The sequence below is a fragment of the Megascapheus bottae genome, chromosome 27, assembly GCF_031878675.1.
Source record: "Megascapheus bottae isolate mThoBot1 chromosome 27, mThoBot2.hap1, whole genome shotgun sequence".
In the NCBI taxonomy this organism is placed as follows: Eukaryota; Metazoa; Chordata; class Mammalia; order Rodentia; family Geomyidae; genus Megascapheus; species Megascapheus bottae.
In genome coordinates this window covers 1988898-2004438 of record NC_143535.1, presented here as the reverse complement: position 1 = coordinate 2004438, position 15541 = coordinate 1988898, and the positions used below count along the sequence as shown (strand labels likewise).

Genomic DNA, 15541 nt, shown 5'->3' with positions numbered 1-15541 from the left:
CAGCTCATTCCTGTCTACCAGAAAATGGAAGGGGGTGCTCCTGCCATCCAAGCGCCAGGCACTGGGGTGTGAGGGAGTGAAACAGACACATGTCCTGATCTCAGGAGAGGCAGACAGGAGACAAGTTACACCTAGTTTAGCAAAATGATTACAACTCTCAAGAAAGATAGTAATGCCACAAAGAAAACTCCAGCAAAAGAAAAAATACCAGTGAGTGTCCACACTGGGGATGTCGTCCTGATTATTTCTTCTTCTCCTCCTCCTCTGCCTCCTCCTCCAAAACCCATGGGTACCCATGGGTACTTAACTATGTGGCTGGTCCCACTATATTCACAATATATGCATTCATTTAGACACCGAAATGCTGTATAAGGGAGTCTTGACCAGTTCTGCATTTTGTTTTCAGTCCTGGGACTTGAACTCTGTGCCTGGGCCCTGTCCCTGAGCACTTCAGCTCAGTGCTAGCTCTCTACCACTTTGGACCACAGCATCACTTCCAGTTTTCTGGTGATTAATTGGAGATAGGAGTCACATGGACTTTCCTGCCCAGGCTGTCTCTGAACTGCAATCCTCAGATCTCAGCCTTCTGAATAGCTACAATTATAGGCGTGAGCCACCAGCAGCCCAGCTAGTTTCTCCATTTTCTATGAAAGGAAACTAAGGCAGAGAGATCAAGTGGTTCAAGGTCACACAACAAGTCACGGCAGAATTAAGCATTCAGGCAATCTGATAGCCCAGCCCAAACTCTTTCAAGGTTTTCCCAGTAGGCTTCTACACTTAGATCATTTACATAAATGTTTTCTCCAAAACAATAAAGGAATCTTCCCTGGAAGGCGCGCCACTGTCTGCCTTCTATGCTGACCTACAGCAGGAAGGGCTCCTCTGGGCCTGGATTCTGGCCAGGCTGGATGCATCCTGCTCTCCTCTTCACCCATGCAGATCTTTCTTAGGCTTCCCTTCCTTTTCTGAATTCATGCAACTGTGCCTGTCAAGGATCACAGTCTTAGACACCACTATCCCTAACTACATGGATAGGAAGTACATGTTCTCTCAGAGTAAACCGATCCTTTCCTGGCATAGACTTAGCATTCAAAAGGAATCAGTGGGCTGGGTGCCGTGGTACATGCCTGTAGTTTCAACGAGAGATAGAAGGGCAGCCTGGGCTAACGAGCAAGACCTGGTCTTTGAATGAATGAATGAATGAATGAATTACAATTGATTGGACTGTGTGATTGATAACAACAACAACAAAAAAACTTTTAAATTCTTATTTTGTCTTTATGTAATTTTAAATTAAACATATGCAGATATTGAAATAGTACATGGTATTATGTACACGCATACACAATTACTATGTATCTATCAAAACTAAGGCAGGGACTCCTTCTCCTGCTCTAAGTGGCTCTCTACAAGGCAAACATGTATGTCTGAATTAGTATAAAAATAGAAAAATAATAAAGGAAAAGCCAGTACAGGTCATCTGAAGGACTCAAGACATATCCCCAACGCCAAAACAATGGTATAGAACGTTAACATGACGTTTGACAGGATCCACCACAAAGTAAGAAAATGTCTGCTCGTGATTCTTCCTGGAAGGGTAGCACACACCAGCTGAATCCTGAAAAATTATGTAGTATACTAACATTAGCATTTCAGTATATTCTACAAATTATTTAGTATATGACTGCATGCCAATGACAACATATTTTACTATTGTGTCATTTCTGTTAAAAATCAGGAAAGTAATGGGGACCATGACATGTGAAAGGGTATCAATGTGTGGGAATTAAGGCACCATTTATCTGGCAAATATCATGTAACCCTTCTATTAATTACAATAAAAAATATATTAAAAAAATCAGGAAAGTGGGGCTGGGAGTATAGCCTAGTGGTAGAGTGCTTGCCTACCTAGCATGTAGAAAGCCCTAGCTAGGTTTGATTTCTTGGTACCATATACACAAAAAAGCTGTAGCTCAAAGTGGCAGAAGGCTAGCCTTGAGCAAAGAGTGTCCAGGACAGTGCCCAGGCCCTGAGTTCAAGGCCCAGCACTGGCCAAAAAAAAAAAAATCAGGAAAGTGCTCGTTTTGACAGCGCATGCACTAAAATTGGAACGATACAGAGAAGATTAGCATGGGCTCTGTGCAAGAATGACATGCAAATATGTGAAGCGTTCCATATTTCTCTATCATCACCCCAACAATAAAATACAATTTTAAAAATCACTGGTAACTAACAGTTTAAATATTTATTGACAGTAATCTGTGAATAATGTCTATTTGACACCTATAGGCATAATTCTTATCCTTTGGGAATTTACTGTCCAAGGGGAAACCTCAACATTTGCTAAAAATGCCTTTAACATGTTAATATGAACTTTTCTTTTTAAAATTGTTTTTGTGCCAGTTCTGGGGCTTAAACTAGGAGCCAGTGCACTGTTCCTGGGCTTCTTTTGCTCAAGAATAGCACTCTATCACTTAAGACACAGCTCCACTTGTAGCTTGTTTATGTGTGATTAGTTAGAGATGAGAGTCTAATGTGTATTTGTGCACATGCTGGCTTTGAACTGCAATCCTCAGATCTCAGCCTCCAGAGTAGCTACCTTACCCCTTATCTCAAAAGCCACTGGCACCCAGCCTAATAAGACATTTTTGAGTACATTCTTCTTTCTTTTCTAATAAAGTCGTTGTGCAGAGGGCAGGAACTATTTCTCTACTATTGTGTCCTAACTCAGCACACTAGTTGATACACAGTAATCAATTTAAGTGGTTGAGTGGAGATACTTAGAAATGATTTCATTTGTAATATCTTCCATATGATACTGAAGCTCAAGCTTCAGAATCTGTGATACAAAGACGTTTATTGCATTTTATTGCTCTACAGACCAACGAGCTGTGTTCCACTCCATGGAAGCCAGGGAATATTACTAGATATAGGCAACAGAAGCCATGAAGGAAAAAAAATCAAACTGTTCTAACGATATGTGTCAGCACAACGCATCACTGTTTCTAGCGTCAAGAGCACTCAAAGTGCCAGCACCAGCTGAAAGGACTCTACCCACAATGAGTAAAAGCATTGGTTCTAGATTTCCCCTCCATACTTACATAGGCTGTAACTTTAAAGACAGAAGAGGTAATTTCTATTTTCTTGGTTTGTGGATGCTTTCGAACACTAATAAGGCAAAAAGAAAAAGCATATTTAGGATAAAAAGCTTGGTTAACTGAGGACTTGTCACATGGAACAGTTCATCTATAAAAGTGTTTTCTTTTTTTTACCAGTCCTGGGGCTTGAACTCAGGGCCCTGGGCACTGTCCTTGGGCACTTTTTGCCCAAGGCTAGTGCTCTGGCTCGTGAGCCACAGCACCACTTCTGGCTTTTTCGGTGTATGTGGTACCCTGCAATTGAACACAGAGCTTTGTGCATGCTAGGCAAGCACTCTACCACTAGGCCACACTCCTGGCCTAAAAGTGTATTGTTAACACAAATGAATCATATCTTTCAATTCTATTATCATTGGTATTTTTTTTCCAGTCCTAGGGCTTGAACTCAGGGCTTGAGCACTGTCCCTGAGCTTCTTTTCTGCTTAAGGCTAGTTCTCTACCACTTGAGTCATAGCTCTGCTTCCAGCTTCTTTTAATGGTTAAAAGGAGGTAAGAATCTCAGTCATTCTTCCTGCCCAGGCTGGCTGCAAACCATGGTCCTCAGATCTTAGCCTCCTAAGTAACTAGGATTACAGGTGTGAGCCACTGGTGCCTGGCTCTCCTTTTCTTTCTCCTCCTTCTCCTCCTCCCTCCCCCCTTCTTCCTCCTCCTTTTTGTTGGCCAGTCCTGGGGCTTGAACTCTGTGTCTGGGCTTCCTTTGACCAAGGCAAGTACTCTTCCACTTGAGCCACAGCACCACTTTAGTTCTTTTGAGTAGTTTATTGGAGATAAGAGTCTCGGTGACTTTCCTGCCCCAGGGTTGGCTATAAACCATGGTCTTCAGCTCTCAGCCTCCCGAGCAGCTAGGCTTTCTCTTAATTTCTTTTAAGGTTCACAATATTTTCCAGGTTGGGTTTGAACTGTGAAACTTCCTGCCTTGGGCTCTCAAGTGCGGGGAAAAAAGGTGTGCACCTCAATGCTGGACTCCATGTAATGCTCTTTGAAAGTGGGATTAGGAGTCTAGCTTCATGGTGCAGCCCCTGCTCCATGACACACGAGGCTCTGGATTTCAATACCCAGCCCTGGAAAATAGTGTAAGTATATCAATGTTCTGATTGTCTTATTTATATCATTTGTAGAACGAAAATTAGTCCCTCGTTGTGAAAATCAAGACCCCCCCATCCCTTACCTAGCCTCTGAAGGCCATAATCTAAGCTTCTCCAATCAGATAATAAATTCCACATCTGGGATGGGATGTGGCTTGGAGAATTCTCCAAAAATGTTAGCAAGTACACATTTAATGTGCCAAGTAGAAGAAATACAGGCATGATTTGTTACTATGGACTTACTTCTGTATATACCTTTTTGAAATGTAACAAAACAATTGACTTTTTTTGACAGTACGGGGACTTGAATACAGTGCCTGGGCACTGACCTTGAGCCTCTTGTGTTCAAGGCTAGCGCTCTACCACTTGAGCCACAGCACCATTTCTGGCTTTTTCAGTGTATATGGTACTGAGGAATTGAACCCAGGGCTTTGTGCATGGTAGACAAGCACTCTACCACTAAGCCACATCCCCTGCTGGACAAGTGATCTGTCACACTTGATTACACTGCTTCCAAAGTACTGCCTAGTGGATTTATAAGAAAGAAAATACTTCAGAATTCTACCATTCTGTTGAAACAAGAAGGCCCAAACCGTAATTTGCAGTGCTCCCTTGGCATCTTCCGACATTAGGAGCAGACTTTGCTAGACTGGAGGACTGCTCGTGGTGACTGCCAGGGCAGGCAGGACCTCACAAGGCAGCTACAGCACGTGGAGCTTCCTAATGTGCGTGGAAACACTTGGCATCAGCTAAAGACACTGGAAAAATATCCTCCTTGGTGAAGTGGATGACATGACTGAGTATGTGGCTCTGAATTCTGGGAAGCTGCCCAAGGGGCTTCAAGTCCCATGTGGGTTCACAAAGTCTGGTGCTCCCTTGGCAAGTGCCAAAGAATGGTAGAAGAACCTGTAGGTAAGAATCTATGGACAGGAAGGCAGGGGAAAGCTGCTGCTTCCACAGTGTGAACTAGAATTCTCTGTAGTGTATGGCAGTGAGCACGGTTTCTCATGCTAAATGTGACACACTCACTGTGGTGGTAGTGGTGACGTGCTTGTACCTACACTGAAAGGGACGACGCAGAAGAAAATCTTCAAGAGGTCCAGAGCTGCCTAGCAAGCTCTGCGTGAGCTGCCAATGGCTAGGAAAGAATTACAGAGATCTAGCCCTTCAGTGATCTCCCCTCCCCTGCCCAGGAGTCCTGAGGCTTAAATTCAGGGCCTGGGCTCTTTCCTTAAGCACTTTTTGCTCAAGGCTAGTGCTCTGCCACTGGAGCCCCAGTTCCACTTCCGGCTTTTTCTGTGTATGTGTAACTAAGGAGTCAAACCCAGGGCTTTGGGCATGCTATGCAAGCAGTCTACCACTAAGCCACACTCCCAGCCCCTGAAAAACTCACTATTACATAGATGAAAATTCTTACATTTCTTTGGAGCAGAGTTAGTAATTTTTTACAATTAGTGAGCAAACTTCAGCATCTTGAGGACCTTTCCCACCAGTCTTGTGAGATTACAAAGGCAGATAGAAGGGAAGGTCCAGAAGACAGCAGGTGCTTACAACAGAAACGCGGGTAACAAGTCTGAATTAGGGAAAAAGAGATAGATAGAGGAGCAATGAGTAGAATGAGAACAAACACGGAAATTTAGAGATCTCTAACCTGGGAGAAAAGCAAGAGGCTACAAGAGGGGTTCAGGGTACTTGTACTGTTACATACTGTGCTGCAGGAGATTACAAGGGTGGACGGTGGAGGTTGTATTTTTACAGACTGTGGTATGGGAGGCTACAAGAGATTGTGGTAGTTGCTCTTTTACACATTGTGGTCGTGGCGTAGGAGGGTACAAAAGGAAATCACAGAAGTTGTACAGTTGTACTTTTACACACTGTGGTTGTGGTGTGTGTCTAAGACCACAAAGGGACGCTGGGTAACTTTACACAGCAAAACAAAGAACTGGCTCTATTAACCAGAGACTTACATATAGTGAGAAAGCAACATTACCTCACCAGATCTTTATACAGAAGCTTTGCTGTTTCCAGGTATGGCTTGAGCATGTCTTCATACTGACAAAGGGATCCACCAAGGCAAAGATGTTTAAAAAGACAAAATAAGAACTCGTCTCTATCTGCCTGGCTGAATATTTCATATTTTTCTGAGTCTTCTAATAGCAACACCTAGGATGACAAAATTCTTCTTAATGCTATGTTATCCAAGGTTCTAATTTTTAAATGTAAAATTTCAACTTACACATTTAAACATAAATTTAGATTTTATTTATAAAATAAACACTGGGAATCAAACAGTGAGCCTTGTTCAAGTTAGGCAAGTTCTCTATTAACTAAGCACATTCTGGTCTAATCTTGAATTCAGGATCTGGGTGCTGTCCCTGAGCTTTTTCAATCAAAGCTAGCAGTCTACTACTTTCAGCCACAGTGCCATTTCTGGTTTTCTGGTAGTTAACTGGAAATAAGAGTTTCACAAACTCTGCGGCCAAGGCTGGCTTCAAACTGGAATCCTCAGGTCTCAGCCTCCTGAGTAGCTAGGAGTACAGGTGGGAGCCACAGCGGCTGGCTTGAAGGTCTTCTAAGAACCAGTCCCTAAGGAACTGCAGAGTGCCGTGATCTCCACTCCCCTTCCATTTTATGGCTATGCACTAACGCTCCAAAGAAGAATGGACCAAGTCTTAATGCACAGCCATATTTCTTTCACCAAAAAAAAGTTTAACGTAGTTAACCAAGTTGTCTTTGTCACCGTTCCTGGCTTTGTCAGCTCCAGGCTAGCGCTCTACCACTTGAGCCATAGCTCCTACTACAAAAGAACTTTTACTCTAGGGTTAATTTTGATATTTGATGGGTCAAGAGCCTCATATTGAAGAAAATATGGAAGCCTGAGTTTTTCTTTTACTTTTTTGTCGGTCATGGGGCTTGAACTCTGGGCCTGGGTGTTGTCCCTGAGCTCTTCAGCTCAAGGCTACCACCCTACCCCTTGTAGGAAGTGCTGCCACTTCCTGTTTTTTAGAGATTAATTGGAGATAAAAGTACCAAGGTCTTTAGTGCCCGGGCTGGCTTCGGAGTAGCTAGGATGACAGGAATGAGCTACCGCGCCTGGCAGAAGCCTGAGTTTTTCTACTGTGGCATTATTGACTTGTTGGGCTGGATGACATTGTGGTGAGACACTGTCCTGAGTTGTAAAATGTGGTTGAACTTGGGGCCTCAAGCTCTCATTAGGCTTTTTGGCTCATGGTTCACATCCCTGGAGCCATGTTTCTAGTGTGGCATTTTGTTAACTGATGATGGCATCTTTGAGATCTTCAGATGTCAGCTTCCTGAGCAGCTAGGGTTACAGGTGTGAGCCACTGGTACCAGCTGAGTTGCACTATGTGTTAGCAGCATCTCTACCCATTGGATGTCAGCATCACCGGGGCAAACCACCTTCTCCTACTCGAGGGATGTCCTAACATCCAGGCCAGAGCTACTGAAAGTCCTATCCAAGAAGAGGTCTATCAATGGAGCACATTGATCAATATATGATCATTCACCAATGATCTTATTAGTCATAAGAAGCATTTTATAGGCAAGTGTCAGTGACTCATGCCTGGAATCATAGCTATTCAAGAGACTGGGATCTGATGACCATAGTTCAAAGCCAGACCAGGCAGGAAAATTTCCTGAGACGCTTATCTCCAATTAACCATCAAAAACACAGAAGTGGTGCCATGGCTCAAAGTGGTAGAGTTAGGCTTGAGCTGAAGAGTTCAGGGTCAGCAGCTAGGCCCTGAGTTTAAACTCCACAATGGACACCCCCACCTACACCAATGAGGAAAAAAAAATGGGATTCCATGGGTTTTAGGGCAAACAAAAGTTTTGACATTTGAATTTTGTAAGCCTTTAACACTCTGTACTTACTTTCCGTAATTCATCAGAAACCATAAATGGGTCACAAAACGAATCTAAACATTTCACAATATGTCCACTGTCTCGTACAATGTCTTCTTCATATAACCGATTGAAAAATGACATGGAAAGCTGTGTGCACGGAACGCTTGTCGCTTCAATTTTTTGCACTTCAGTTCCTAAAATAAGACGTTTTAAAGAATGGAGAAAAAGTCAATGTTCTCAACTATTTCTGAAATCAGTCAGTATGCTGAAATCCCAAGAAGTAACTGAATCTGACCCAATCTGACCTGCTTCATAGTCACGCGCGGCACTGCTGGCGGCACTGACCGTGCCAGTCCCAAAGATGGTAACAGGGCGGGAAAATTCCTGTTGCCTAAGAGATGGAGCTGATGCCACCACGGCACACACTCCTCTTCTCCTGCCTGGTGCCGGGGTGCACAAACCCCTGTGGGCTACCAGAACAAGGGTCGTTCTCAGCTGTACACAGTACACACTACTGAGTATGAATGACATGCTTTGGTCCATATGTCTACTGTACTTTCTGTCAGCATTTTAGCGTGCATGCTCTTACTTCTATTAGAAGCAAGACTCCTATAAGACTGGCTGTGCTGCGCTTCAGTCTCCCCCCCTCATGTTTAGGCTACTGTAAACACTGTGATGTTTGCCTGGAGCAACATCATCTAATGATGTGTTTCTTACCTATATTCCACAATATATGCTATAACTAAGGACACACTGACTTAGGGACTTTATTAAATCCCCATTCTGTGGCCTATTCCTATTTCACTCATCATGAAACATTTGTAATTAAATCTTACCATTCCTAGTCTGGGATGATTAGAAATTAGGGAATATATGAAAGCGAAATACATGTTTTATATATAATAAGGGATTCTTTTTGTCAGTCATGGGGCTTGAACACTGGGCCTGGGTGCTGTCCCTGAGCTCTTCAGCTCAAGGCTACTGACCTACCCCTTGAGGCACAGTGCCATTTCCAGTTTTCTGGTGGTTGACTGGAGGTAAGAGTCTCATGGACTTTTGTGCCCAGGCTGCCTTTGAAACCTGATTCTCAGCTCTCAGCCTCCTGAGTAATTTAGGATTACAGGTGTCAGCCACTGGCCCAGCTTAATAAGGGATTCTTAAACTGTGTTTAACCCATTTATCAAATGGATTAAACAAGACCTTTTTATGATCTGTATTATGCTTAATGTTTTAGAATTCATATTAGAAATCACCAAGCATGCACGAAACCCTGGGTTAAATTCCTGGGTATCACATACACAGAAAAAGCCAGAAGTGGTACTGTGACTCAAGTGGCAAAGTGCCAGCCTTGAGCAAAAAATTTCCAAGGACAGGCCTTAGGCTGTGAGATCCAGCCCCAGCACTGGCAAAAAAAGAAGAAAGAAGAAAGAAGAAGAAGAATTATTCACATTGCAAAAATTTAAATTAATAGGGGGGTGCTAAATCTTGAAGGGCATCTTAAAAATATATTCTTTTCCCTAAAAATCTAAACAGAACAATAATAGAAAAACAACACCTCTGTAATATCATGTACAGTGTTTATTACAAAAAAGCTTTCCAAGTCATGGTAAATTTGAAACCAGGCCCTAGTCAAGTTTCCTAAGTTCAGAATTATAGAAATTTGAAAAATTAATGGTATTTTATCTACTTTTATTTTTTGCCAGTCCTAGAGCTTGAACTCAGGGCCTGGGCACTGTCCTTAAGCTTCTCTTACTCAAGGCTAGCACTCTACCACTTGAGCCATTGTGCCACTTTCAGCTTTTTCTGTTTATTTGCTACTGAAGAATTGAACCCAGGGCTTCACGCATGCTAGGCAAGCACTCTACCACTAAGCCACATTCCCAGCCCTTTTTCGTTTGGTCAGGCATGAGGCTTGAACTCAGGTCCTGGGTGCTGTTTCCAAGCTCTTTTGCTCAAGATTAGTGCTCTATCACTTTGAATCACAGAGCCTCATTTTTTTTTTTTTTTTTGGTGCTTAACTGGAGACAAAATCTCATAGGAACTTTTCAACTCAGGCTGGCTTTGAATTGTGATCCTCAGATCTCAGCCTCCTGAGTAGCTAGGATTACAGGTTTGAGCCACTAGTTCCCGGCTCTACCTTTCTCTTGTAGCTTTCATTCCTTCCTCTCTCTACCCTTTCTCCTACCCTAATTTCATAAACGTATCTTCAGGGAATAGTTTTATTATGAAGGTGGTATTAAATTACATAGTCATAAATATTACAAAGACTATATTTCATTATTATGTTAATCAACCAGTTATTTCCCTCTCTTTTTATTTTCATTTTATTAATTTATTTTTTGGTAATAGGGCCTGAGCTCTAGGTCTGGGAGCTGTCATCGAGCTCTTCAACTCAAGGTTAGTGCTCTACTACTCTGAACCACAGCGCCACTTCTGGTAGCTAATAGGAAATAAAAGTCTCATGGACTTTCCTGGCTCTGAACTGTAATGCTCAGATCTCAGCCTCCTGAATTGCAAGGATTACAGGTGTGAGCCACCAGCATCCAGCTGCTCCCTCCCTTACACACACACACACACACACTCACTCCGGTGTGAATGGATGGTGTGCTTTTGTTCAAAGTCAAAGGAGGTTTGGGGGCCTCTGTATACCCCTCCTGTGTGTCTCCCCTGTGTAAGCAGTACTGGCAAGCTGGCATTCATCTACCCCCAGCTCTGAGAGGTGGAGGCAGGCGGTTGGCAGGTTTGAAGCTAGTACCAACAAACCAAACAAAAAGCCTACACCATAGCACTTGTTGCAACCTCTTAGTTTGACTGTCCACCTGTGGTCATGCTGGAACCTGTTGTTCGAGGCCACGATCCTGAACGGGGCTAGTGCAGAGACAAGCACGCCTGAAGGCAGGAACTGTGTATGCCTCAGTGACTTCAAGAAAGATGTTGCTAAGAGAAGCTCTTCTTGTCTCAGAGGCAAATACTTGCCGGGATCAGATCAAGTGAAAGACCATAGGAAATAACAGAGTAGTTCTGAGCTCGGTTGTAAAACCAAAGGAGCTGTGTAGAGTCTGACCACTTTAGAAAACTGGCTCTTACTCTTCTTTTTTTGCCTCATAATATTGCCAAACCCAACTTGAGATTTTCCTGTCCCCACCTCCTCAGTGCTGGGCCGCCACATCCTGCTTGGGGAGTAGCAGGATGGCTTAGAAGAACAAGAAACAGCCGGGGGAGATGGAAGGATGCTGAGGGAAGAGTGCTGGCACGCCACTGGACTGCTGCTTCTGAACCCGGGGCTGCTCGTCTGACCTACTTTTCACATTACTTCTAATTGGTACTGTCAGGCACATGTGGAATTTTAGAAGCTTTCTTTTTTTTGCAATGCCTCATTCAAAAAGCAGGAAAAAAAAATCAGTGCTATTTTACAAAGCATGTGCCACTATTCAGGAAGCTTGACCACATTTCAGTGAGCCTTTTTTCAAGTGGATTGCCTCAAGTGAATGTAAACGTGTATTATATACTCAGTGATACATGGCTGATTATTTTCCTTTGAAAGTTCTGAGTTGGCAAATATGTGGTGCTCTGACACTCCATTTTATAATTAGTATGAAGAGCATGCTGCGCCAGCTTTTCACTCTATAAATTTTGCAGTAAAATTGAACCAAAAGCAATAAAATATGGCCTGTTAAGCCTAACATCATGAACTGCTTGAAACCTTGTTCTTAAAGAAAAGTTACTTTTGTAACTTTTTCACAGCAGGCTAGAAGTACAACAGGACAATGTACCCAAAACATTCTCTCACCACTACAAAAAAAACCCTAATTTAAAAGTAACTGCTAGATAATCAGGAAGCTGAGATCTGAGGACCATGGTTCAAAGCCAGCCCAGGCACAAAAGTCTGTGAGACTCTTATCTCCAATTAACCACCAGAAAACTGAAAGCGGTGCTGTCGCTCAAGTGGTAGAGTGGTAGGTGGCCTTGAGCTGAAGAGCTCAGGGACAGCGCCCAGGCCCCGTAGTTCAAGCCCCATGACCAACAACAACCACAACAAAAAAAATAAGTGTTATTTTCTTGAGTACAAATCCTCACTACAACCAGATTCTTTTTCTGAATAGAATGATGCTTTTATTATTAAGACTCCAATCTTATGCTTATTTGGTCAAATATCATGGCTCATGTCTGTAATCCTAGCTACTCAGGGGGCAGAGACAGGAAGATCCTGGTTTGAGGCTAGCCATAACCTAAAAGTTTGCAATACACTATCTCAAATAACAAGCTGGGTGTGGTACATGCTTGTAAGCAGATCTTTGGAGAAAGCGTAGGCAGGGGAGACGTTGGGCTGAGCCTGACCTCATAAACAAACAAACACAAAAAAATCCCTCAGGTCTGTTTTCATTTATATGAGTGTTTAGTGTTTAAATGTTGGTGGTAAAAGATCTAGCTGTGTTTCAGTGTATTATGAAAGTGCTAACTACATGATATTTTCCTGAGAATATTAGACACTCTCCCATGATTTAATACAGCATTATTAAAAATAATGTTCCAGGGGCTGGGAGTTTGGCCTAGTGGTAGAGTGCTTGCCTAGCATGCACGAAGACCTGGGTTTTATTCCTTGCTACCACACACATGGAAAAAAGCTGGAATTGGTGCTGAGGCTCCAGTGGTAGAGCTCTAGCCTTGAGAAAAATCCAAGGACAGTGCTCAGGCCCTGAGCTCAAGCCCAGGACTGGCAAAAAAAAAAAAAAACAAAAAAACCAAAAACAAAAAAAAAACCCCCATGTTCCCTGGTAGCCTACTCCAAGGGCCCCATGGCAACTGAGATTTTGTCCAAATATCCCCACAAGGAAAATCTTGGTGGTCCACATGCTTCTATGGTCAAACTTGCGGTACATTAGCAAACACACACTCAAACACACACACACATACACTCACTCATGTGTTTTTGTTTTTCCAGTCCTGGGGCTTGAAATTGGGCCTGGGCGCTGTCCTTAAGCACTTTTGCTCAAGACTGTTGCTTTGCCACTTGAGCCACAGCACCATTTCCAGGTTTTTCTATATATGCTGTACCGAGGAATCGAACCCAGGGCTTCCTGCATGCTGGGCCAGCACTCTACCATGAGGCCATACTCTAGACCCTCATATATATTTTAATATACCAGAAAGTTCTCTGAGTACAAGTTTTCTTTTACATTCTCAATGCTCCCTGCATCTAACTGAGGAAATAGAAGACGCACAAAACTCTCCAAAATTAAGAAAAAGGAATAAGCTGCTTCTGTGTGCTAGGCAGGACTGGAGCAGTAGACTTCCAGGTCAGCCATGCAGGCAGGCTGGCCACCGCTGCTCAAACTGCTCTTCTGACCAAACAGATGACTCATTCTTTACCATTTGTATTTAATAAGAATTCTCAACGGTAAAATTTGTTATAATAGCTAACGTCACCTGAAAGGTTGAAAATTAATTTCAATTACCTAATGTAATCCACTGGCCGGAAAAATCGGAAAGTAACTTCAGATTTGGAATAACGTTTGGATCTTTGAAAAAAGCCTAAAATAAAAATTGAAAAAGAACATGTCAAATACTTTATCATAATAATGAAAAAAATCAACTTACAGGGCCGGGAGTTTGGCCTAGTGGTTAAAGTGCTTGCCTAGCATGCACGAAGACCCGGGTTGGATTCCTCGGTACCACATATATAGAAAAAAGCCGGAAGTGGTGCTGAGGCTCAAGTGGTAGAGCTCTAGCCTTGAGAAAGTCCAAGGACAGTGCTCAGGCCCTGAGCTCAAGGCCAGGACTGGAGAAAAAACCAACATCCTCTCCCAAGAACAGCGTTGGTGAAACCCACGTGATTCCAAGGAGGAGGATAAGCTGGGCGACTAGAAATGGGCAGTGGGCAGCACGCGGTCGTCCAGGCCAACGGAGTCTGAGCTGGAGACGTCCAGACCCGGTCGGGGCGGCAGCGCGCAGGCCTCAGGGGCGGGGCGACGCGGGCGGCCGGACCAGAGCCCCACACACGCTCCCACCCGGCCGTCTTCCCAGGGACCGTCCATCTCCGCCTTCCCAGCAGTCGGGGCCGGGCCGAGGCAGGGGGGTGACAGGTGCGGGGAGGGAGGGAGCGACGCGGTGCTCTGCCCTCCCGGGGAATTACGGGGGGAAATTCAGCCCGGAAGCTCCCCGAGACGGGAGACTGCGGAGGGGGAGTAACTCAGCCGATCCGGGACTCCGCCGACGGCCCCAGGCTCCCCGGGGCGCGCACGTCACGGGCCGGCGCGCTCACATCGCGGGGCAGGCGCGCGCACGTCACCGGCAGGCGCGCTCACGTCGCGGGGCAGGCGCGCGCACGTCGCGGGCAGGCGCGCGCACGGGCCCGTGCCCAGGGCCGACCCCGTACCCACCAGAACGAAGTCGTCCTTCCGGTGGGCCTGGAAGGTCTGGTCGAACCCGAACGCCTGCGCCTTGAGTCTGCCCAGCATGGACCTGCGCAGGCACAGAGGGGGAGAGCTCGCGGCGCCCCGGCGCCCTCCGGCCGGGCCCCGAGCCCGCCCCGGCCCGCCCCGGCCCGCCCCGGCCGCCGTCGGGCTCCGCCGGCCTCGCGGCCCCTCACCACTGGCGGAGCCGGACGGTGGTCTCCGGGGCGCTCAGAGACGGGAAGGGTCTCTGAGGCAGGAACCTGAAGTAGAAGCCGCCGAGATGCCCCGACTCCCCGGAGGCTGCCATCGAGCTGGGAGAGCGACGGCGCTGGGGAGCCGTTTCCATGGCAACGCGGCAGCCGTCGGAGCCGCGCGACGTTCTCCAACTTGCAGGCGATGCCAGGGCGGGGCCACTCAAGGCGGAGAGGCGACGCGGGGGCGCGGCTACGATGGGAGGGCGGGACCGCGGCGAGAGGGCGGGGCCAAGCCGGGCGGAGAGGCGACGCGGGGGCGTGGCTACGATGGGAGGGCGGGACCGCGGCGAGAGGGCGGGGCCAAGCAGGGCGGAGAGGCGGTTCGGGGCGTGGCTACGGCGGGAGGGCGGGGCTGCGGCGAGAGGGCGGGGCCAAGCAGGGCTAAGAGACGACGCGGGAGCGTGGCTACGATGGGAGGGCGGAGCACGCCTGGGCAGGGCTGCGGCGAGAGGGCGGAGCCAAGCAGGGCGGAGCGGCGATGTGGGGGCCGTGCTGAGGCTAGAGGGCGGGGTCACGCGCAGGGGCGGGACTTGGTGGGTGGGGTCAGACGTGAGGGGTGGGGCTGTGCCGCGCTCCCTGCTCCTCCTGCCCCGCCTCCTCCGGGGTCAGGGCCCTCTGGACCCGGGTCTGGCTGTTCCGCGGGCCAGGCAGCGCTGCCCGTCAATGCTTTGTTCACGTTAATTAATCTGCACGCGTCAGCTGGTCTCGGATGCTGCAATCTCGGACGGACAGTTGTCTAACTTTGATGACTCAGTCGTTTCCGAAGAAAAACATTATTCTCA

At 46.1% G+C, this 15541-nt stretch overlaps 1 protein-coding gene and 1 non-coding gene across 5 annotated transcripts; one reads left to right on the top strand and one right to left on the bottom strand.

Moving 5' to 3' along the window:
• Positions 1–885: 885 nt before the first annotated feature.
• On the bottom strand, positions 886–14909 carry Cfap300 (cilia and flagella associated protein 300). Of its 4 annotated transcripts, none has more exons than XM_090319773.1 (7): positions 14700–14909; positions 14491–14572; positions 13567–13642; positions 8138–8304; positions 6234–6406; positions 3102–3168; positions 886–985 (listed from the first exon to the last, which is right to left on the bottom strand). In XM_090319773.1, the coding sequence occupies exons 1-7, from the start codon at positions 14849–14851 to the stop codon at positions 947–949; spliced, it is 756 nt and encodes a 251-aa protein (XP_090175899.1). In that variant the 5' UTR covers positions 14852–14909; the 3' UTR covers positions 886–946. The 4 variants fall into 4 exon arrangements, 3 of the variants coding, with proteins under 3 accessions (XP_090175899.1, XP_090175898.1, XP_090175900.1); XM_090319772.1 differs by lacking the exon at positions 886–985 and adding an exon at positions 1403–1618; XM_090319774.1 differs by lacking the exon at positions 886–985 and adding an exon at positions 1403–1618 and having other exon boundaries at positions 6234–6295.
• Positions 2076–2182, top strand: LOC150045403 (U6 spliceosomal RNA). Its single transcript, XR_016532903.1, has one exon. It is a non-coding gene; the product is annotated as a U6 spliceosomal RNA (small nuclear RNA).
• Positions 14910–15541: the final 632 nt, after the last annotated feature.

Coding starts and splice junctions, on each gene's coding strand:
- Cfap300 (XM_090319772.1), bottom strand. CDS start 14,851: ATGGAAACGGCTCCCCAGCGCCGTCGCTCTCCCAGCTCGATGGCAGCC. Junction 6,407..8,137: donor TTTCTGATGAATTACGGAAA/GTAAGTACAGAG, acceptor TTGTCATCCTAG/GTGTTGCTATTAGAAGACTC. Junction 3,169..6,233: donor CTGTATAAAGATCTGGTGAG/GTAATGTTGCTT, acceptor TTGCCTTATTAG/TGTTCGAAAGCATCCACAAA.